Source organism: Drosophila albomicans, chromosome 3 (assembly GCF_009650485.2).
Source record: "Drosophila albomicans strain 15112-1751.03 chromosome 3, ASM965048v2, whole genome shotgun sequence".
Lineage (NCBI taxonomy): Eukaryota > Metazoa > Arthropoda > Insecta > Diptera > Drosophilidae > Drosophila > Drosophila albomicans.
In genome coordinates, this window is record NC_047629.2 from 18,118,649 (window position 1) to 18,140,263 (window position 21,615).

Genomic DNA, 21,615 nt, shown 5'->3' on the forward strand with positions numbered 1-21,615 from the left:
AATGTCAACAGCTGCTGGCGAACAGATCTGGCAACGTTGGTAATTAATCAAAGCTATGTTCTGAAAACCCGTAGTGGAAAAAAATGACAAACACTGAATGAAAATAAGTACGCATCGTGATGCAGAACACTTGACAAGACAATTAGTAGCTCCAACAGTGAAGTGCAATTAAGTAATCTAGTGTAATTAGTCTAAGTATCGTCGCAAACATGAATTTCACATACTTATTCGTACTCATTTGGCTGGCCTATTTGATATGCAGCGGCGTGCTGTTGTTCTCCCGTGGATTTTTGCTCGCACGCGTCTCCAAGACGGAGACAAGCAGCTGCCGCCGTCTGTCCCTCAATCCTAATGATGTAAGTTGTTGCGAATAACTGCGATGATGCTTATTGGCTCATTAACCATTTCTATTCAAGGAGTACTATCTCACGCCGGAGGTGGTGAATGAGATTTTTAAGGATGTGAATGCCTCGTCATCATCGAATCTATGTCTTCCACAAAAGTCCAAAGTCATTATAATCGTTGTCGACGCACTGAAATATGAGTTTGGACTTTACAATGAGAGCATCACCACCGAACCGTTGCCTTATGAGAATAAACTGTTGACGCTGCATCAGCTGCTTCAACAATCGCCGGACAATGCGCGTCTGATGCGCTTCAAGGCGGATCCACCGACGACAACGTTGCAGCGTCTAAAGGGACTCACCACTGGCAGTCTGCCCACATTTATTGATATTGGCTCGAACTTTGCCTCGCCCGAGATCAATGAAGACAACATCATTGATCAAATTGTTAAAACTGATCTGCCCATCGTATTTCTGGGTGATAGCACATGGACTGATTTGTACCCGCGACGTTTTAAACGCGCCTACTCGTATCCCAGCTTTGATATATTCGATTTGGATAGCGTGGACAATCAAGTGATGCAGCATTTACCCAAGGAATTGGCCAGCGATGATTGGGAGGTGCTCATCGCACATTTCCTTGGAGTAGATCATTGTGGACACAAGCATGGACCCATTCATGAGGAAATGGCACGCAAATTGAGCGAAATGAACGACATCATAAGGTATTTAACTAAGGACGAGAATCTGCCTTTTGTTCACAACATAAATGTAATTTGATATCATTAATTGCAGCTCCGTTGTGGCCAACATGGATAATGAGACAACTTTGCTGATAATGGGCGATCATGGCATGACAGCAACGGGCGATCATGGCGGCGACACTGATGACGAAACCAATGCGCTGCTGTTTGCCTACTCCAAGCAGCACAAGTTCTACAGCAGCGCAGATTCGGGATCAGATAGCGAAATGCTGCAGCAGGTAAAGCACAGAGATAAGACAACGATAATGACAACAATACGCCATTATCTTTCTTCACGTCACGTCATACTGATAAACGCACTGTGATTGCTTTGCAGATTGATTTGGTGCCCACTTTAGCGACCATACTCGGCGCTCCCATACCCTACTCGAATCTGGGTCTGGTCAACTTTAATATCGTGCCCGCTGTGGATGTGCCGCATCTCAACAAGTTCCAAACATTGCTGCTGCACGCCTGGCAAAATGCCCAGCAAATTTACCGCTACTTCTTTAGCTATGCAATGGAAAACAAACGCTCCTTCAACGTGGAGCAAATGGAGTCGTTGGAAACGGAATTTATACTACTCACACATCGTGTCAAGTCCATATACAATGAAGCCGCCTACAAGTCGTTTGTGCGTGATCTAAACGTTCATTTACGTGACATTCTCAACGTCTGTCGCGAGATCTGGGTGAAGTTTGAGCCCACACAAATGTCGCAGGGTTTGCTCTTCAGCTTTCTGCCAATCTTCTTTGCCTTTCTGCTGATCAACAACTCAAATGCCAGCGACTTTGAGAAGATCTTCAAGTCCAAGGAAGTCTTCTACGTTTACTTGATGAACATTGCAGCCGGTGTCTTTGGCTATCGCTATTTTAAGAACTTCTCATTCAAGACGGAGGAGCATGGCGTTATTTTCTTCACCGCTTTGACCAGCGCTGTGTTGTTGGCGTTTTATACGCTGCGTCATTCGAACAGCATTGCCAACAACTGGGCGAATGTAAAGCGTTTTGGCCACATGCCCACACGTCTCTTGCTCTTCGCCACCATGGCTGTGTTCTTCTCCAATAGTTTTGTGGTGCAAGAGGCTAAGATACTTTCGTATCTGCTAGCTGCAGTTATCCTACTGCTCGTCTATGAGCTGCTGCAGCTGAGCGCACGTCTTGACTTTAAGAACAAGTTTAAGTGGTCACAATTCTGGCGCTCTACTGCATTGCGTCTAATCCTAGCCAGCGTGCTGGCCATCTGCTGCATACGCTTCACATATACGCTATTTCGTTGTCGCGAGGAGCAAGGCGATTGCGCTGACTTCTCGACAAGCACACCGGGATTTTCTGTGAAAAGACCGTCCATGGGCAAGACCTACATTCTAGCTGTGGTCATCATTGTGTTGTACACGACACTGACACGTTTATATCTACGCTCCTGCGGCAACCTGACTGGCAATTCACCCAATGTGGTGTTGGCTCGCTATGGACCAACCGTGGCCTCGATTTGCGCTGGTGGCCACATACTGCTCGCCAATAGTGCCATTAAGAACATTCAACGCACACACATCGATGCCATGGCATTGGTCATCTATGGCCTGTTGCTGCTGCAAATCATTGTGGTGTCATGGTCTCCTCTTATGACATTTGTGCTTCCACCCAAGAATCCCAATAGCATCAGCGTCAATGGACGCGACAGCATTGTGCCGGAAATCTTTAGGAAAATGAAACGCATGTACGAAGGCGACGATGCCGAGCGTCGCCACGAGATTCCTGTCGTCTATGGTCTGGCCACCGTATACTCATCGGTCATCATTTCGTTTGGCATCTTTCTGGCCATGCTGATGGTTGTGCTGCTCGAGCCACGTGCCAGCATTGGTCTGATTGTCTGTGTTGTGGTCGGTGCCATCATACTCAGTGTCCACGGCATTCTACGCTATCGCACTGCCAACAGTTTTGGTAAGTTTGAAACGGACAATTAACTCTTTTAATTTGTTATTAACAAGCTGTTTTTTAGAGAGCTGTGTGCAGCCCACTTTCAGTGCTGTGGTTGGTTGGTTCCTGCTGGCGCACTTTTGCTTCTTTGCCACATCGCATCAGACGACGCTGTCGCAGATTGATTGGCGTGCCGCCTTCGTGGGTCGTTCCAGTGCGTTGGGACAATCGCATCTCATCTCTGGTGCTTTGGTGATCCTGAACACCTTCTGTGGTCCCATCTTCTTCTACTGCATGTATGCTTTGCTCAGCACCGAGACCTTCTCGCTGTTCGCCCTGTTCCCCAATCTGATACGCAGTAGCAGCAATGGACGGAGCAACAACAAACCGGATGCATCGACAGCTCTCAATGATATTGCCACTGAGGCTGTGGGCTTCGATATGACGCGAGGCGAGTTGACGCTGTACGAATATGAGAATGTGTTCCTGGGCGCTGGTTTCAAGCTGGCCACACAATTCTTTATGCTGCAGGGCATCAAGGTGGGTTGTAAACATGGTGCTGATCCCTTGAGTTGTATGATTAACTTTCAATTGTCTTGCAGATCTTTTGCGCCATGCTGGCATGCACAATACACTGTCGCCATCTGATGGTGTGGAAAATCTTTGCGCCACGTTTCATCTACGAGGCGTTGGCCACCTTCGTTGGACTGCCAGCTCTCATTGTGGGCTACTTGCTGCTGTTGCGCATCAATCGCGCTGTTGATGGACTCATCAAGCGCATCAATAAGGATAAGTAATGGACAGCAGCAGCAGCAGTATTCGGTCTAGTCTCATACCAGCAACAACCAACTATGAAACTCTACTCAAATTTTGAATTTAGCAATGAATTTTGTACTATGCCCAAAGTTTGTATTTCGCCAATGGCCATTATTTATAAAAGCTTTTACTAAATTATAGACAATGAAACAATATCTTTGGTGGTCTTTTCTTAGCTGATTTATTTTTGCTTCAAGGTTCTTTTTGTATTAAGTTTGTTTCTTGTTTTTGTTGTTTTCATTACATTAGCTAAAAATTACATTTAAAATAAGCACGCATGCGCTTCTTGGGTTTTTTGCTTTCTTTTCCTCTTCTTTAAAGGACCACGATTTCCATCTTAAAAACAAAAAGAATTTGACGGATATACACTATGTACTTTTTATGGCTTACAAATTAACATACGAGCAAACATAACAACAAAATCATTCGGTAAAAAAAAATTAATTAAGTACACTCTCGATCTCGATCGTTATTCTTCCGTATGTGCCGTATATATCTAAACTAGGACTCGAAGAGCTTCAGTTACAATTGGTAGGACTCGTGGTGTTTAAGTACGCATAAATAAGTAACAATTGGTGAGACGGAAATCCGACTCACATAAGTACGGTGTTTGTTTGTTAGTTAATTAATTTTAAACAACATCAAGTTCTTCTTTTGGTCTGCACGCTCTTAAAGTTGTTCATCATCACTTAAACTAGTTACCAGGTCATTTGTTGCAATTTGTGTGTAACTGTCGCGTTTGCATTTTCTTTTTTTGTAATTTTCCAAATTTTATAATTAGGTTTTTTTCTTTGCGATTTACGTGTTAAGAGAGATTCGAGATTCGGACAAATATCTACTGTCCATTGAGCACCAAAGGTGTTTTCGTAACTCCATTTGTGGCGCCCTTAGCTAAGAAATCAAGAAGAAAAAATCAAGAGAAATAAAAAAAAGGAAAACGATCAGGTGACTGATATCTTCTAAGGCCAATAATATAATAAATGGAGATAGAGCGAAAGTTGTTGCACATGCAATAGAATGAAAGCACTCAAAAATAGTAGTATTTACAGCAAATAGTGGAAAGCGATTTCTAAACTACACAATCTTTGGCTTTAATGGCGCCAGCACCAGAAGCAAAGCACGATGATGATTCTAATAATGATAGCGAAGAAAGATGCGAAGAGATGTCTTCTTAGTCGCTGTTCTCATCGTAGGGCTTATACTGCTTCTCCGATGATGGCTGCTGTTGCAAAGGTTGCTGCTGCTGCTTACCAGTTGCTGGGCGGCAGTACTTCTTGGTGGTGCTCCAGTCCTCTTTCAGCGACAGATTGAACATGGAATAGTCCGGATCGCCGGTGACCTCCTTAACAACGTTCAAGAACTTTGGCATGCAGTTCTTTAGCGCCTCGCCAGTCAACGAGGAGTACGTCTCCAACAGGACTAGACCCTTGCAACTGCAATACGAAAGAATGGATTTATATTATTCAATTACAAGCACAGATTCGGGTTGAAATCGTACCGTGGATGTCCTGGCTCCCTGTAGATATCCAGCTGGAAATATTGATTGTTGATCAGGAAGCAACGTCGCTTCTTGTAGATGGTGAAATGCGCATCGTCGCGCTGTGCCAGCAGGTTCATGTAGTCGCGATGCGTCAGCTGAGTCTTCACCTCGATGCGGGCCTGGCCATGCACATTGGGACGACGCTGGGTGTGAATGTAGCTCCAGTGGTTCTTCTGGCCACGCTTGCGCAGACGTGCCTGCACTTTGGGACCAGCCGACTGCAGATAATGATGCACCACATCAAAGTCCTGGAACGGCGGAAACTCGCTATCCGGCGGTAGCGCAGCAACTAAAGGAATGATCAACGAGTTTAGTTATTAGTATAAGGACAACATAAAGCTGTCAGTGAAAACTTACCCAAGTATTTGAGCTTGCGTGAGGTGGCTTGCAAACGGTCACCAATGTCAATGCCCAGTTTTTGGCACACACTTTCAATCATGCGATTCATTTTGGCCTCAAAGTTGGTGGAGTTATCGATCACATCAAAGTAGGGATGTCCCACCCAGGCGGCTGCTGACTTGTAGTCCAGCTCTCGTGCCAGCTCAACGCCTTCGGAACGGCAGGCATGGTCCTGTAAAGCAAATAACAACAGATTAGCAACTCATTAGAGTGGGCATAATAAAGCTTCAATGCCAGCGATAGTAAACTACAAAATGATTCATCGCGTCTACTATCGACTGCCTGACAGCTGCTGTTCTAACGACTTAAGGCTCAGCGACAGCAGCTTAAAATACTCATCGATTTATTATGGAGAAATCACATTAGGCGAGTGTCGCTGAGTCACCATAATTAGTTCACATCTAACAACGACTGAAAGCTATTTTAAAATACCCGCTATTCATTTAAATGAGAATAACAAAAATATTTAGGGTGATTAAAGCAAATGCAATTGTTGCACAGCTGTGGGTGAGTTGCACACAATAAAACTGTACTATAAATAGCTTTGGTTTCAGTAATATGATTAAGAACACATTTATTATAATTACTAGCATTGTAAACTAGCGAATAGGTTAAATTTAAAACACAGATTGCAATCCTTTTTCTAGAATTCTAAAGGTAAATCGAATTTGCGTCACTTAGAAGATTTTTAAATACATTTTTATTCATTTCTGGGTGCTAGGAATATGATGTATAGACGGACTTTTATAATACCCTTTAACCATTTGGGTAGCGGATAAATCAAGTTTCTAGCAATAGATTCAACCAAATAATTAACCAGTGTATTTCTTGAGTACCTGATAATGACGCTTTCTTTTCTTGAGTTTTCGATTGTGAGTGATTTTTAAAAAAGAAATAGTATGAAACAAATATGTTTTACACATTTAAAAGACTCACCTCTGTGGAGTAGAAATCTTCGGCGCCATTGGCAGCTGAGACCAGATGCAGGATTTGATTGTATCGATTGTCGCGCATCTCAACAGGATTCCATTTGTTTGCTGCCATCATTTTCTCCCATTTGTCCTTTGATATATCTGGATGCAAATATACCACATATTAAGTTATATTCATTATATAAAAAAAAGAGAATTCTCAACTTACATGCACTGGCATCCATGACGCCGCGATCGCAGATGATGAGACAGTTGCGAGCACTCGAATTGCCGAGCTCAAAATATGTATTCTCGATCTGCACCATTGTGCGAATCAGATTCTCCTGAAATTTATAAGCTACAAAGCGGAAAAACCCCAATTGAATATTAATGATAATGCTAACCTCGCGTTAACTTTACACTAACAGATTAAATATCAAAATCAAGAAATACAATTGCAAGCAAATTCTTTCAAAAGTAACATGAAACGGGGTTCAAGTTTATTTTTATTTTTTTTTTTGCCAAAAATAATACACATATCAAATATGTATGATCCAATTATATATATACTGTATGGAGTTATGCTATTGTTTTGTTTGTTTGTTTATTTATTTATGAGATGGGCTTCATTCTGCCAACGAATCAAGTAATATGAGAATGGGACGAGTATAAATAATGGCGATCGATGGCCTGAACCAATTGAGAGAATTGAGAAATTGAGGTGCGGTGGCAATTGAATGAATTTGAGCAGCAGCGAAAACCAGCCATAACTCGCTATTCAATGTATTCAAACGTATTGTATTGTTTGCTAATTGAACATGTAATAATATATGATGACAAACAATGCTTGTAGAGAGTTCAATCCCCCGACTAACTAACACACTGACTCATAAAAGCCTTCATCATCATTCTAAGCTACTCGAACTGGATCGTAAATGTGTGAGTGTGAGTGTGTGTTTGTTTGTGTACGTATATAGTTATATGATCATCGTGCGATTAGATTATATTGAATATGTAATAACTCATTAACCGTAATCAGTGGTAGAAACATCTGTTGGGAAATAGAGCCCGACCAGGGACGCATGGCGAGAGTTCACAGATCTATCAAAACAACATTTCGAAACTTATCAAATTCGCATTAAATTTCTAAACAAAAGATAACAACAATGCACAATTGTTGTAAATTAAAAGTTCCGGAAACTTGTGGAATTCGTCATCGGAAAAAGTTGAGCAGCATAGCATTATAATTGCTGAGCAGAAGCATCGTTGAGCAAAAAAGCATTAGCCTAGACCTTGAGAAACAACAATAGCGGACGCAAACAACAATAAAACACACAACCACACACACATACATTTAAAGAGAAAGAAAGAGAGAGAGAGAGTGATTGGCTCATTCACAGCTTCTAACTGCATTTCGCTTAGTATATTTTTAAATTGTTGAAATGAAACAACAACAAAAAAAGAGCAGTAGCAGCAAAGTACTTAATACAAACAAAACAACGACGACAGACTGCACGGCGGTCAGCAAGGGCGGCGAGGGGTCGCTGAACGTGGAGAGCAGAACAGCGGGTGGTGAATAACTCACCGTTAACGCTCTCGCGTTTCCCACGTCTCCCACAAGGCAGCGAAGCCACCTCCACCTCCACCTTCATCACCTACTCTGTATGCATGTGGGGACACTTGTTGCGGTCTCGTGCTGTTACACTGAAACTTTGCGCTCATGTGCTTGTGGTTGTTGTTGTTGCTGTCGTTGCATTGAACTTGACTGAGCGCATCATGTGACGCAACAAAATGGAATTGATCGAACGTACTTACATAGGTATGGAACAGTGGAATGGGCATGGAAAATGGGATGGTCAGGGGAATGCTTTGGGGAAGAAATGCTTTACGTCAGCTAGAAAATTGTTTTGCTTTGCCTTTTCATGTGCTGCCTACGTGCCTCTGTAGAGAGTGAGAGTATGTGTGTGTGTGTGTGCTTGGTTTGTTTGGCTAATTCAATTAGCAGAGGGTGATATAAGCAACAAAACTGATGCAAAAACCAGCTAAATATCTCATATACACCGCTAACCGAGTAATGATTGCACATGTATTTTCGTGTACTGCGCAACAGGCGCACACAAATTTACGTAGTATCTAGTATCTAACTCTGCTTAGTATATTTTATTTGGCAAACTAGGAATGTGACGCACTCTATTCTTTATCCTATCATCATCTACTTTGATCATCTGAAACTAGTTATATAGGCATAAAATATTCTAGTTCTTACATATATAATTATATAATCAGTTTGAATTTGCATAGTTTAAAGACCCAATGCAAATTTGTTTATGGCTAATGACGAAATTGAAATGAAAACAAGAAAATAACAAATTCATTAAGCTATCAATTTACCAGGAATCGATAGCAATAACAACGTGTGTTTCTGTGTTGTCTATCGATAACCAACAGTCAGTATCTGGTTTGTATCCAAGCCATAAATATACATACATATCACATTGAATTATAATAAAACTGACTAAACTGATTAATTAACGCCACATTGCGAATAGTAGAGCACAGACACAAACACTGCGTTGATGGACGATGAAACGTGGAGATGAGATGAATGGGAACTTGAACTGGGAATTTGCAGCTAGTAACAGAGCACGTGACGTCTGTGATTCAGAATTCCATTAGCCGAAATTCGCATAAATAAATAAGTCAGGCGATGATGGCTAATGAAAATTGCGACTGCGACACTGGGAAATTGGCCATGTGGCCATGACTGACCAAAACACTCATTCGAAAGTATATCAATTGGCCAAGGTAGCAAGAGTGGTAACAACTGCAATTAGTGTTCATTGAATGGCACTTCAAATGTGCATTAGCTCGTTTAATAATGGATAAAACTAAGCACATTAACAGACAGCCGCCAATTAACATACTGTTAGTTCAATAAAAACACATAATGCAGAATAAACTGGTTTTTTAGTTGGTGCTATGTCTATAAATTAGATTTTATTTTAATAGAATTTACTTTTATCTACACACATACAATATATTATATTGTTGGGGCGTGGAATTAAGCAGAGACACGTGCTAGTCACCAGCTAAAAATGGCCAGCACGTCGAGAAACTGTACATTTGCTATACTATATAGTATATAGTATAGCGAAAAGTGTAGAGTATACGTGCGATGTTAAATATAAATGCCCCATTTAAAATAAACATACATACAAATTCATACGTACTACGTATTACGTATACGTACGAGTCGGCCGAAGAATAAACTGTAAATGCCTGCTGCTCACATGATCTTTGAAATACGTACACAACATATAGAAGAAGATGATTATTGCTCATATTGTTCGGTATACGATGATATTAGAGATGTCTGACGAGGAGCAATCGAGAGTTTGTTAGTGGACAATACACGAAACATAAAGAAAAAAAAACACAGCAGGTTTGTGTCAACACAACTTGCACTTTGTTAGGATACGATAATAGTCATAACAAAATAAGAAATAAAAATAAACAAAATACTTAACGAGACATAGACACAGAACGTTTGCATAAGCGCTAAATAATAAAAAGTGAACAACAAAGACAAAAAGAAAATAAACCAAAATGTCAACTCATCAACGTCGCGCTCGGACCGTAGACAAGAAAGCAAACAAAAAGAAAAAGAAAACAAGAAAACATAATGCAAAGGATAGAGACAACGATCTGTTTGAGATTATCTTGTTGCCTCCCCAGATAAAGCAGCTCTTGAAACACTCACACACACAAACATACACACAGACACCGGAGGGGGAGAAAGAGATGTAAGCACATGTGAACGACAGTTCAAGAGAGCGATCGATGGGAATGGAACGTTTCGAATGTGGACCGTATCAATTGAATGTGGATTGCATTCGTCTGCATTCGGCATACACAAGTACACACACACGCACGCATACACACGCTGACAAAAAAATAACACGCACACACACAGACTCACCTTCGCTGCCATTGGGCTTGGAGGCAGCCTTGGCCAGGCAACGTGGACAGGATGCGGTCAGATCGATGAGACTGTGCTCCGGTGCGGCAAATGGTAGATCTTTGTAAACGTAGGTGGTTGGTGTGGGCGGGTCTGTTGTATATGTGGTGTGTGTATTCAACGTCGCAATTAGAAAGAATATACCAACAACAATAGCAACAACAACAAGAATAACTTTGTGGAGCCATCAAAACTAATTCACTCGTGTATCCCGCTATCTAAAGCAACACTGTACAACACCCAAATGCTATCATTTTATCAGCAAAGAGAATGAGAGGGGTGGGTGGGGGGTAAGGGGTGGGTAACTCGTGACCAACAGGCGATTAATGTACAGTAAGTATTTTATAAGTCAGGCAATTGAGTGATTGCATTGAATATTATTATATTGATATTTTTAGCGATTCGCGACTTTATCGACAGGTCGAAGAGGCTTTGAGGGTTGAGTGGGGGAACGGAAACGGGTTGAGTCAACAGCTAAAAGCCACATTCTGTCGACGGGGGTAAGTACGCAATTGACAAATTAGTTTTGAAATACATTCAAGACAGTCAAATTGCGGCAAGTCACGCAATTCTTAAGTCGAGGCGCCCCTAAGGATTCACTGGCATTATTTATTGCTTTCTTTGTCAAGGTGTATCTGTATCTGTATGTTTGTGTGTGTGTGTGTCTTTGCAAATTACGTAAATGAACTTTCATTGAAGAAGCGTCGTGACATTCAAGGCGGTTGGGGGACCCAAAGAGCGAGCATTTAAGTGCACATACAAAAATATATATCGTATCTATCTATCGAATATAGACTAAAGACTATCTGGCAGCCAATAGAGATAGTCGCTGTCCGTTTGTCCGTCAGGCCGTTAAAAATACGCAGCTGACATAGACGACAGCACACATAATCGCATATAGATAGATATAAGCACAGTCTATATAGTATATATATTTTGTGTCTAGTATTGTAGTGTGAAATGTAAAATGTGTTCTTCTTTCGTTTGTGGCGGCTGCTCTCAAAAGTAAATATTTTGTTTTATTTTCATGTTCGAGAAAATGCTACGACGACGAACTTGACAGTGTGCAGAAGAATGAAAAATGCCTGCCCCCAAAAATAAAAAGACGAACCATCTTATCCATCCCATACTATCCATATACTTATCGCTATACTTATGCAATACGGATAAATTATAAAATAGGTGGGTGGGAAAATGCTTGCAAAAGTAGCCTCACGTTTCTCCTACATAGATCGTAAAGTAAAGTATACTAAAAAAGTGTACTACAAACAAACTAAACTATATAATCATTTATCAAAAGGTCAACTTACCCTCTTTCTCAGTCAGATCGGAGAACTTGACACCACCGCTATATTTATGGGAGAGATAAGAGAAGAGAGCATTAAGAGAACGATTAGAGCAATCATATTTCAAGTGGATGACGATAAAAAAGGCACTACACATAAGCTACGGTTCAAGTTCAATTACTTTGCTTGGATATAAAAGATAAGAATTTAAAAAAATGTTTTTTTTTTTTGTTTTTCAATAGTGAATTGACATTACTATATTTAGAGATAAGTATGTAGATAGATGTACTTTTTATTTATATATTTATGCATGGCAAAATTTGTTTAAGAGCGCAATCAAACTTAAATTGAAATCGAAATCGTTATCATTAACATTAGATATTGGAATGCCGCACAAACAATAGGCACGAAACATTGTTTGCAGCAAACTTAGCGAGCCAAAGGATATCCCACACTTGTAACAAAACAATTACAGATTTACTTTGTATCTGTATTTGTATCTGTATATCTGGGACTCTGTGTAACTCAACTTTGGCTGGCTGGTTTTGGGTTCGTTTTGTGTTTGATTGATGTGTTTAAGGCATTTACCTGAGTAGTACTGTGGCCGTTTCAGGCACGCGGAATACCTGAAAATATTCAACATGCTCATTGCTTTGTTTTTTCTTTTTTTTTTTTGTTTTTTTGTCGTATTTCGTTTGTAGTTTTTGTTCAGGCTTTCAGTTCGTTTTTGGGCAAATTATTTACGATTACTATTACTGCCACGTAGCTTGATAAATTGGCACTACTTACAACTGCCAATGGGCAACAGGCGTTTGCCTCTTAGCCTTTAGCCTAACAGCACACACACACATATAATCCCAATTAAAACCCCCCCAGCGGGTATCGCAGGCCCAATAAATCAGACAAGTTAGACAAGCGTAAGAGTCACTCACCTTCCAGCCAAGATTCTCAAAGAAGGTGCACAGACGACTCTGGCCAGTTGTTTTGCCGCCACAAGGACCTAGAAATGAACAGAGTAAGACAGAAAGAGAAAAATAAAAAAACAATTATATTAAACATCAATAATATTCAATTCAATTGTTCGGATCGTAACCCTGACTGCAATTAGCGACGCAACAAATACCGCAAGTGCAGCGATGAGGAAACGAATTGCACTAAATTGATTTGAACGCACTCAACACACAGTTCACAGTCAATCTGCAATCCTTCTGCTCAGTAATTTAAAATGCGACAAATTGTGAAATTCATAGTGACATTTGCTGATGACGATGATGGTGATTAGATTGGAATATTCGAGAGATATCGGATATTTTGTATTCTGGAGATGCTCTTATCATTACATTTTGTTTTCACCACAGATTTCACTAGAAGTCAGCTGTTGTTCTACGCACTTATGTTTTTTTTTATTAATGAAATGGGTGGTATTACTTCTTATCGGACTAGGGCCTTTTTTTCACACTGCGTCAGATTAGACAAGAGGAAATGAGGTGTGATAAGAGGCAAGGACACATACATATACACATTCTTGTATTTGCATTCTCTACATTTATAGTTCGAACTAAATTTGATCAGAACCCATAATTTAGGCCAAATAAAGTGATTAGGCCACGCGTCAATTTAGCTGATAGGCTCTCTTAATGTTCGCGTGTAAGGCACAAAACAGGTTTGTTTTTTTGGCGGGCTCATGCTGCGTATACTTATTTACATATGTAAATTGAAAAGTAAAAAGACCGGCACCGAACAGAAGCTGAATTCGTTAAATGTTTTTTTGATTTGATAGCCATAATTAGCATATCAAATAGGAAAGAAAAGAAGAATAGCTTGGCTAATTGAAAATGTGCGTTAAATGCGGTTTGATGAGCTGCGCAGGGGAGTAGAGAGATGGATAAAAAAAACCACCCCGAAAAGGAAACGAAACGTGAGCCTTTCAGGGTCCTCGCGACCTTGACATGCTTCGAGAGCATACACACATCGTAAACAAACAGATACACAATCTATACATAAGAAGAAAACGGGCAAACTTTGTGTTTTGTGTGCTTTGCGGACAGAGGGAGTGGGAATTAAACGATTTCAAAACTTACCGCCCGTGAGGACAATTTTGTAGACACGCTTCTCCTTGGTGGACACGGAGCCCATTTTGGTTAGCTTTAGACTGTTCATGGCATTTGGCTTTGGCGAGGTTGATTTGTTATTCTGCTCCACTTGATGCTGCATCTGTTGTTCATCATTTGTATTTGAATTTGAATTGGGTTTCGTGCTCGGCTGCATCGTTGTTGCCGCGACACTCAGCGACTGCTGTTTGCCATTCGTCGTCGTCGTCGTCGACGTCGTGGTGGTCGAGACCAGGGCAGGTGCCATTATTTGGTCGGCTGTTGTTGCCATGGTTTTTCAACTAAAGCGCAACAGCAGCAGCAACAGCTGTTTTTAATTTTTCGGTATGTCACAACGGTGAATCCTTGCGCCTGATATTACGCTCTCTCTCCACTCTCCGTTCTCAATCGTCACTCTTCGCAATCCCGAATCCGAATCCGAACCCGACGTGAAGTACACGTGCCTTTCTTGCTTTATAGGTTATGGTTTTTGATGAGTCGCTGCGATGTCGTTGTCGATGGGAATTGTGTTGTGTATGGACTGCAAAATCTGCGCAATTGACAATTACGTACGCAATTTAAATTGTTGATACAGCTGTAACTTAAGGGGAGCGGGTGCCGTTCTATTACCACTATTTTTTTTTTTTGGTGGTGTTACAGTTATAAATCCTTGCAGTATTGTGCGCTGTAGTTGATGGACATTATCAGAAGAAGCGCGCGCTCGTACATTATTAGAAAAACATTTATTTGCCGATTGCCAACGGATGATATACTAGTAACTAGTTAATTAGATTGGATGATACACCGAACGACGACCTCGGGGTCAACAACAAAGGATTCCTTATATACATCCGAGTTTTATAATTATCAAAGTTTATGCGTTTTATAATAGAGCATCATCTTGCACGTTTTTCATTTCAAAGCAAACTAAATCAGATTGAGTTTTTTCCTACAAAAAAAACCTGTGCCGGAATGTGACCACAATCTCAATTTCGATAATTTACGATTTAACGCCGATAAAAAATACCAAATTACAGCAACCCCTAGAATTACCATCTGGTTACATTTCCATAGAGATTTCGATAAATTTTTAGCACTCGTCTAAAATGGCGCTTTATTTTAAATAGCTTATTGTTAACGTAGATGCAATATTCATCATTTGAGTGGACATAAATACCATGGAAAAATTTGCAGCGCTAGATGTGTCACCTTGTTCTATCATATTATTCACAACTTTATTTATATTCAAAAACGATCTAAGCATATTGAATTCTTCATACTTAAAGCAGCGCGTAAGCTGGCAGCTGACAACTAATAGCCTCTTTCCACCTCACTCAGTTTTTCTACGTTTTTTAAAGTCCCGTTTCGGGGTTTCCATCTGCACGAACCGAGAAATATGGGCAACGGTAAATTCTCAATATGGCCGCTCTGAAATGTCAGCTGTTCAAATGTAAACACGAGTTGGCGAACAATTCAAAAATCAGCACGCGCATTTTAAAATGGAAATTTTTCTTAAATTGCAGGATTTTTATGAGGATTTTGACGAAGTGGAGGGAAAATTAACGGAGTATAGAGTATAGGCCATTGCCAATAGTAAAGAAATCGCCATCAGTTTAGGGTTATCTACATAAGTAGATTTGCCGGCAGCAATGTAATATTTACATAAATACATTTACTTTTAAGCAACGGCATGGGTGTTTTTGGGAACGCGATGTTCCTGGAAACAACGAATCATTTTTTGAAGATAATTTTCGAATTACTTGGGAGGAGTTTGGCTCCCTTGTGGAGCGCCTTTGTGGATTGGCCAAAAAAGGCACTATATTTCTCCTCCCATAACTCGAACAACATAGCCTCGTGGATGCCACTCAACGATATTGACGGCTTTCGAGTTTTTTGGCTTATCTAAAATATAAAAAATTTGCTTAAAAAGCAAAATAAAATTTTTATTTTCCTATTTTCATATCTTAGCGCACTTTAATGTCAGCTGTTTTGTTAGTGGTGAGCTCTTTTTCGATGTCATATCGATCAAAATATCGCACAATTACCCAAAAAGTGCGTTCGCTATTTATACGTAGCTCGCAAACGTAGAAAAACCGACGTTTTTTTCTTATGGGTTTTTACATGGGGCGAACGTAACATTCGGCCTGAACGTGAAAAAACCAAAGAAAACCAAAGAAAACCGTGCGGTGGAAAGAGGCTATAACAACTGTTTTTACAGAACCTTTTCTCTGTAAAATAACATTCTGTTAAAATATTCTAAGCACGTTAAGACGAGTTGGCAGTTTCTAGTATAACGATGCATTACGAATTGATTTAATTCTTAATTTAATAATAACTATTAAAATTGTACAACGATAGTTAATTTTTTTGCTGGAATAAACAGATTATTTAATTGTCAATCATAGGACATTTTGCATGCTTTTGTTTGAAAATACCAATATGCAGTATGAACTTAAACAGCTGGTTACATTTACGTGTATATGGTATATGGTATATTTCGTACATTTTTCGACGTAAATGTGCCTATTAGCTAACTTCAAGTTGCAGTCACGCTGATGGTATTTATTTCAACTGCAGATGCAAGTGTACGAAGAGTGTCGTGGGCTTGAGTGATATCAGTTGTGCAATAAGAGTAAACAATTAAATATCAGACAATCGTGGAATATATAGTTTAATAAATTTTCTATTATATTTTGAAATCCGTGTCTATTTACTTAGTGCGTAATTTAAAAGCATTCACAATCGCACAGCACATACAGACAGACATACATATACATAACGTAACATGTGTGAGCGCGAGTGAGAGCAACAAACGTCAACATGACAGCAACAACAGCAGTAGCAATAGCAGCAGCAGAGTAAAAGAGAGCCCCCAGCCAGCTGTGCAGGTCGTCGTGGTCGATTTCTGTTTTTAGGCTCCCCCGTAAAAGGAACAAAAATTTTCAGTCGAAATTTTGTTATTTACATTGTGCTAAGGATTAACGCAGTGTGTGTGTGTGTCAGAGAGTAAACAATATATATTTTTGAAAAATAAATTGTTCGTTATTGAATTGCAAGTGCGCTTAAGGGTGAATTACATTTGTTATGCAGATATTAAATCTGTACAAACTCAAGTGCATCATTTTAGACAAACTGCGTCACACTTGGACATTTATTATATTTGTCGCCAAACTACTCGATAGTTCTTATCGAAAAGCGATCAATCAGGCCCACAACCATAACAATAACAACAATAATAATAACAATAACGTGATGGAACAAGAAATGCAAGAGGAGCTCCCAGAGGAGCAACAACAACAACAGCAGCAGCAACAACAACAACAGCTGGAACAAGCACAAGCTGATTTTGTGGCACGTTTTAATGCAATTGGCGAACCAATGGATGCCAGCGATATGGAGAATGAGGATGCTGACGATGAAATCGATATCGATGACGAGGACGACGATGACGATGACAACGATGTTAGCGATGAGGATGAATCGGATCCCGAAATGGAGGAAATGTATTCCGATGGCGATTGGTCGACCTCCAACGACGAGAGCGAAGTCTCTACAACCATATCGAACGTGGGTCTCGGACAGTCATCCTCCGCAGACCAATCAGAGCAACCGAAACCCGAGCGACCCATGTACAATTTTCAACCAGGCCGTTTGGTGAAATGTCAGTTCAAGGAGAAACATTGTATTGGCGGATTCCCATTGGCGCGTAGTGGCCATCGGATTATTGCATCCAAATCGCATCTGTATTCGCTGGGTGGCTATAATCCGCGCAGTGCGTTGACTGCTGCCCGACGAGGCAGATGCCTTCTTTTCCAGGAGCTGTGGAGCTACAATTTTGCCACCAATAGCTGGAAGCTGGAACTGAATGCGGACAATGCCAGTAACATGCCCACTGAGTTGGCCTCAAATGCGCTTGCCATTCACAACGATGTGCTGATTGTGAGTATATTTATTTGTTGAGAAAAACAAAAATAGATGCGATGCGTGAGAGTGTATGTGTGTAAAACTGTTTTGTTAGAGGTGGCATACGCCCCCTGCCTTCTGCTGCTTTGCAGTCTAAACTCGTTTCATGCACAAAGCCCATAACAAAGCATAATCGTAATCGTAATCGTTATCGTGCATAACACGAGCGACATTTATTTGCATTCGTCGCTGGGCGCCGATCAGCTTTGGCCTGGGCTCAATGCCACGCCCGACGACAGACACGACAAACGAACGCTACACGTTGGCGTTGATGTAGTTGTTGTTGTTTCCCCTCTTTCGCTGTGGTTATTCGTTCTTGCTTTGTTTATGCATTCTAAACATTCGAGCGCTCCCCAAAAAAACAAAAAAAAAAACGAAACAGCTGCGCGCTGCCCGTTGAATGCTGCTAATGCTGCCATCTCTTTTATGCGCATGCCCAACTACAGTAGCAAGAGCAACAGCAGCAGCAACACCAACTCATCCCTCTTGGCAATTACGCAGTTGTTTATGTTGCTGCATGCAACAACTTGTTTACCAAGTTTTCCCCCCAACCCTCCGCAGCAGCACTCCTCCCATCCCCAAAAGCCCAATAGCGTTAGAGTTTCCACCTTCTCTGCTCTGTAACTTGCGCGCGCTTTTTCTTTTTACGTTATCTTGTGTTGTGGTTTGGATTTTATTTTGTTTTTTTTTTTATTTCTGTGGCGACTGATTGTCTTTCAGTGGCTTTGCTTCATTTGCACTGTAATTCCAACAGCATTCACCTGGCCAAGTTAAACTTTAAGTGGGACAAATTACATGTTATTTTTTATTACAAGTAGAAAAGAGGTTTTCTCACTTTAACATATATTTGAGTACTTTTTAAATAGTGGTAATCTTGGGATTACCATAATACATAATAAGAAAATAAATCAGATTTGTTGCAAAGATCGTAATTGAATTCCAAATGTTGTGAGGATGGTTTGGCAAGGGTCTTTGCTGAAAGTAACATAATTCAATATATGCTGGTTCATCATCACATCTTGTGTACAATTAGTTTTAATTAGAAAGTTAATCAGAGGCCCGCTTTCCCACATCTCTTTAATTCCAAAAAGTACGTACAGAGTGAAAGAGAGAGCGAGATAGCTAGGACAGCATAAAGATAGAACTGTGTACTCAGCAGACTGTGGACACATGTTTATGTTTCCCCTTATCGTTACTGCAACTGATAAGCCTTGGTCTCTTTGTTACTCTCATATCTGCTAATTGAATGCAACGGCAGCATCGTTCTGAGTGGAGAGAATGCAGAGCTTGGAGAGTATTATGTAGATTTAACACAGCATCAGACAGAGTGAAGTTTGTAGAGTTATTTGCAGATTTAACATGAATACTTCTTCAATTTGCAGTCACATGGCGGCACTGGATATCCGTTTGGAGAATCGTGCTCCAACGATTGCTATGTGTATCGCACCGGTGAGGATAAGGCCGGCGTGGAACGTTTAAAGGTCAGCGGAGATCTGCCCACGGCTCAGTATGGTCCGGGCATTGTTATACACAAGCACTATTTGTACACGATTGGCGGCACGACGGGTTTCGACTACTCCTGCGATGTGTACCGCTTGGATCTGCGTACCAAGGTGTGGGAGAATGTGTACATATGCCGGCCAGAGATGCGTGACGATCCAGAGGGACGCTATCGCCATGAGGTCGTCTATGATGGCAAACACATCTATGCTTTGGGTGGCGGCACTTCGAATTCGGTGTTCGATCTGCAGCGCATTCCGGCCTACAATCTAGATGCGAACAGATGGGATTACTTTGATACGCTGCCGGATCGCAGTAGCAAGGCCTGGTGCCAGAATGACAAGGGCTATCCGAAACCGCGAAAGTGCTTTTCTTGTGTGCAACACCAGTCGTCCAACGGTGACATTGAAGCATTCATCACTGGCGGTCTGCAGGTGCGTATTAGTAATGATCTTTTTGCTATATAAACAATTCATAATTCTTGTTTGCTTTAGGGTGATTTCTCAACGTATTTCTCGGATATTTGGAAGTTGAATTTACGTACGAAGCAATGGACCATTATACAGACGGCCAGCTTACCGCGTCCATTGTACTTCCATTCGGCGGCGCACTCGGACAACGGTTGCATGTACATCTTTGGCGGCATCGAGTACCATGACAAGGAGATGCGTCGTCGCAACGATCTCTACAAGATGTGGATGACCATACCAAAGCTAAGTGAAATGTGCTGGGACGCCATCACTTACTACAATGATAATCTCGATCTGTACGATCGCAAGGCATTGCTCAGGGCTGGCATACCGAAGCGATTCACCGAGCGATTGCCCCCACAGCGTCAGGCTGGCGATGACAATGAGCCGGGTACATCGATAATGACGTCGTTGTACTCCATTGCGAAACGTGCCCGATCCCAAATGCAATAATAGGCTGGCTTACTATGAGAGCATAACAACATCCTCCCCAACAACAACAACAACAACTACGACATCAACAAGAATCCCTGCCCAACAAAAAATAAAAGTTGTGAATTGATCATGTGAACTGAGTGGTGGTTGCTCCTGTGTTGCAAGTTACGTTTCGGTTATTTTGTTTTTTATTGTTTCGAATGATGAGAAAAATACATTATTTAGTTTTTGAGCGCGCGCTGTGATCGAATACGGAAGGACATTTATATTTATATACATATGTGTATTTTGATATTTCGTAGACTCGAGTTGAAAGGCGAAGAAGACGATGATGAAGAAGGCATGTTTAGCATGTAAATAAGACGTAATTAAGTTTAGATAGTGGATCGATAGCAGATACGGCAGAATGCAATTGTACGAAATCCAAAATGATAATAGACTCTTTGTCAACAAATTTCAAAAAGAAAGTAATGTAACTGAAGAACCAACCAGCGCACAATCCACAGACCACAGCCCATAATATCCAATCTTAATATTCACACACATATTCTACAATATCAGTATATCCTTCCAAGTATTGCTGTTTTCTCTTCTCCCCCCTCTACACACACACGCTCCCCAACTTGCTGCACTTGCAGTGCTAGATGCACCTTCCGCCCCCACTCCAATATAAAAACCTTGAAGCCTACACCAAAACAATGTCATATAGAGGAAGTATGAGCAGAGGCAGGCAATTTTGCGAGAACGTTTCTTCTTGTTGTGGTGCTCTCGCAAAGTGCCCAATAGCAATGTACTTCCAATGTATTTTTTTGTCAACGTGTACATAATATTTTAGACGTAGTAATATTTAAATTAACCGTAAGATTTGCGTCTTTATTATTGTGGTATATTTTGAAAGGCACTAAAACGAGCCTGCCCCAATATAAACAAAGTTTGCTCGATATTATATACATATATTATATATTAGCCCAGGCTACATTTGGTTGATTTTAAGTTAATAAACGTTTTTAATGTAACAATATTTTTGTGGTGTGTTCTTTTTAATTGCGTCGCATATTACATATTATAGCATAATCCTTCCACCCCTTAGTTGCGCCCTAAGTTGGTGACCCAGTTGTTTGTTTATTGTCCTGTTGCGACGCCAAATCTTTTGGCTGCATTGCCTACAACGCCACGGGGTT

At 40.9% G+C, this 21,615-nt stretch overlaps 3 protein-coding genes across 8 annotated transcripts; 2 read left to right on the top strand and 1 right to left on the bottom strand.

Moving 5' to 3' along the window:
- The first annotated feature begins 31 nt into the window (after positions 1-31).
- LOC117567088 (GPI ethanolamine phosphate transferase 3) lies at positions 32-3,977 on the top strand. Its single transcript, XM_034246845.1, has 6 exons — positions 32-356; positions 417-1,069; positions 1,140-1,326; positions 1,425-3,030; positions 3,089-3,546; positions 3,609-3,977. Exons 1-6 carry the CDS (start codon positions 210-212, stop codon positions 3,801-3,803), a joined length of 3,246 nt encoding a protein of 1,081 aa, XP_034102736.1. The 5' UTR covers positions 32-209; the 3' UTR covers positions 3,804-3,977.
- Positions 3,978-3,979: 2 nt separating this feature from the next.
- LOC117567089 (TRPL translocation defect protein 14) lies at positions 3,980-14,999 on the bottom strand. 6 transcript variants are annotated; one of them, XM_034246851.2, is made up of 11 exons: positions 14,058-14,998; positions 12,909-12,976; positions 12,565-12,602; positions 12,001-12,038; positions 10,652-10,783; positions 6,902-7,030; positions 6,698-6,834; positions 5,720-5,933; positions 5,321-5,651; positions 5,074-5,255; positions 3,980-4,713 (listed from the first exon to the last, which is right to left on the bottom strand). In XM_034246851.2, exons 1-11 carry the CDS (start codon positions 14,356-14,358, stop codon positions 4,658-4,660), a joined length of 1,626 nt encoding a protein of 541 aa, XP_034102742.1. In that variant the 5' UTR covers positions 14,359-14,998; the 3' UTR covers positions 3,980-4,657. The 6 variants fall into 6 exon arrangements, with proteins under 6 accessions (XP_034102742.1, XP_034102745.1, XP_051861032.1 ...); XM_052005072.1 differs by having other exon boundaries at positions 4,661-5,255; positions 14,058-14,616; positions 14,700-14,999; XM_052005071.1 differs by having other exon boundaries at positions 4,661-5,255; positions 14,058-14,616; positions 14,697-14,999.
- Positions 15,000-16,632: 1,633 nt separating this feature from the next.
- LOC117572714 (kelch domain-containing protein 10 homolog) lies at positions 16,633-21,455 on the top strand. Its single transcript, XM_034255777.2, has 3 exons — positions 16,633-18,005; positions 19,412-19,963; positions 20,024-21,455. Exons 1-3 carry the CDS (start codon positions 17,151-17,153, stop codon positions 20,450-20,452), a joined length of 1,836 nt encoding a protein of 611 aa, XP_034111668.1. The 5' UTR covers positions 16,633-17,150; the 3' UTR covers positions 20,453-21,455.
- Positions 21,456-21,615: the final 160 nt, after the last annotated feature.

Coding starts and splice junctions, on each gene's coding strand:
- LOC117572714 (XM_034255777.2), top strand. CDS start 17,151: ATGCAGATATTAAATCTGTACAAACTCAAGTGCATCATTTTAGACAAA. Junction 18,006..19,411: donor TTCACAACGATGTGCTGATT/GTGAGTATATTT, acceptor TTCAATTTGCAG/TCACATGGCGGCACTGGATA. Junction 19,964..20,023: donor TCATCACTGGCGGTCTGCAG/GTGCGTATTAGT, acceptor TGTTTGCTTTAG/GGTGATTTCTCAACGTATTT.
- LOC117567089 (XM_052005072.1), bottom strand. CDS start 14,358: ATGGCAACAACAGCCGACCAAATAATGGCACCTGCCCTGGTCTCGACC. Junction 10,784..12,000: donor CGATCTGACTGAGAAAGAGG/GTAAGTTGACCT, acceptor CATATACAACAG/ACCCGCCCACACCAACCACC. Junction 6,835..6,901: donor CGTCATGGATGCCAGTGCAT/GTAAGTTGAGAA, acceptor ATTTGCATCCAG/ATATATCAAAGGACAAATGG.
- LOC117567088 (XM_034246845.1), top strand. CDS start 210: ATGAATTTCACATACTTATTCGTACTCATTTGGCTGGCCTATTTGATA. Junction 3,031..3,088: donor TCGCACTGCCAACAGTTTTG/GTAAGTTTGAAA, acceptor GCTGTTTTTTAG/AGAGCTGTGTGCAGCCCACT. Junction 3,547..3,608: donor TTATGCTGCAGGGCATCAAG/GTGGGTTGTAAA, acceptor ATTGTCTTGCAG/ATCTTTTGCGCCATGCTGGC.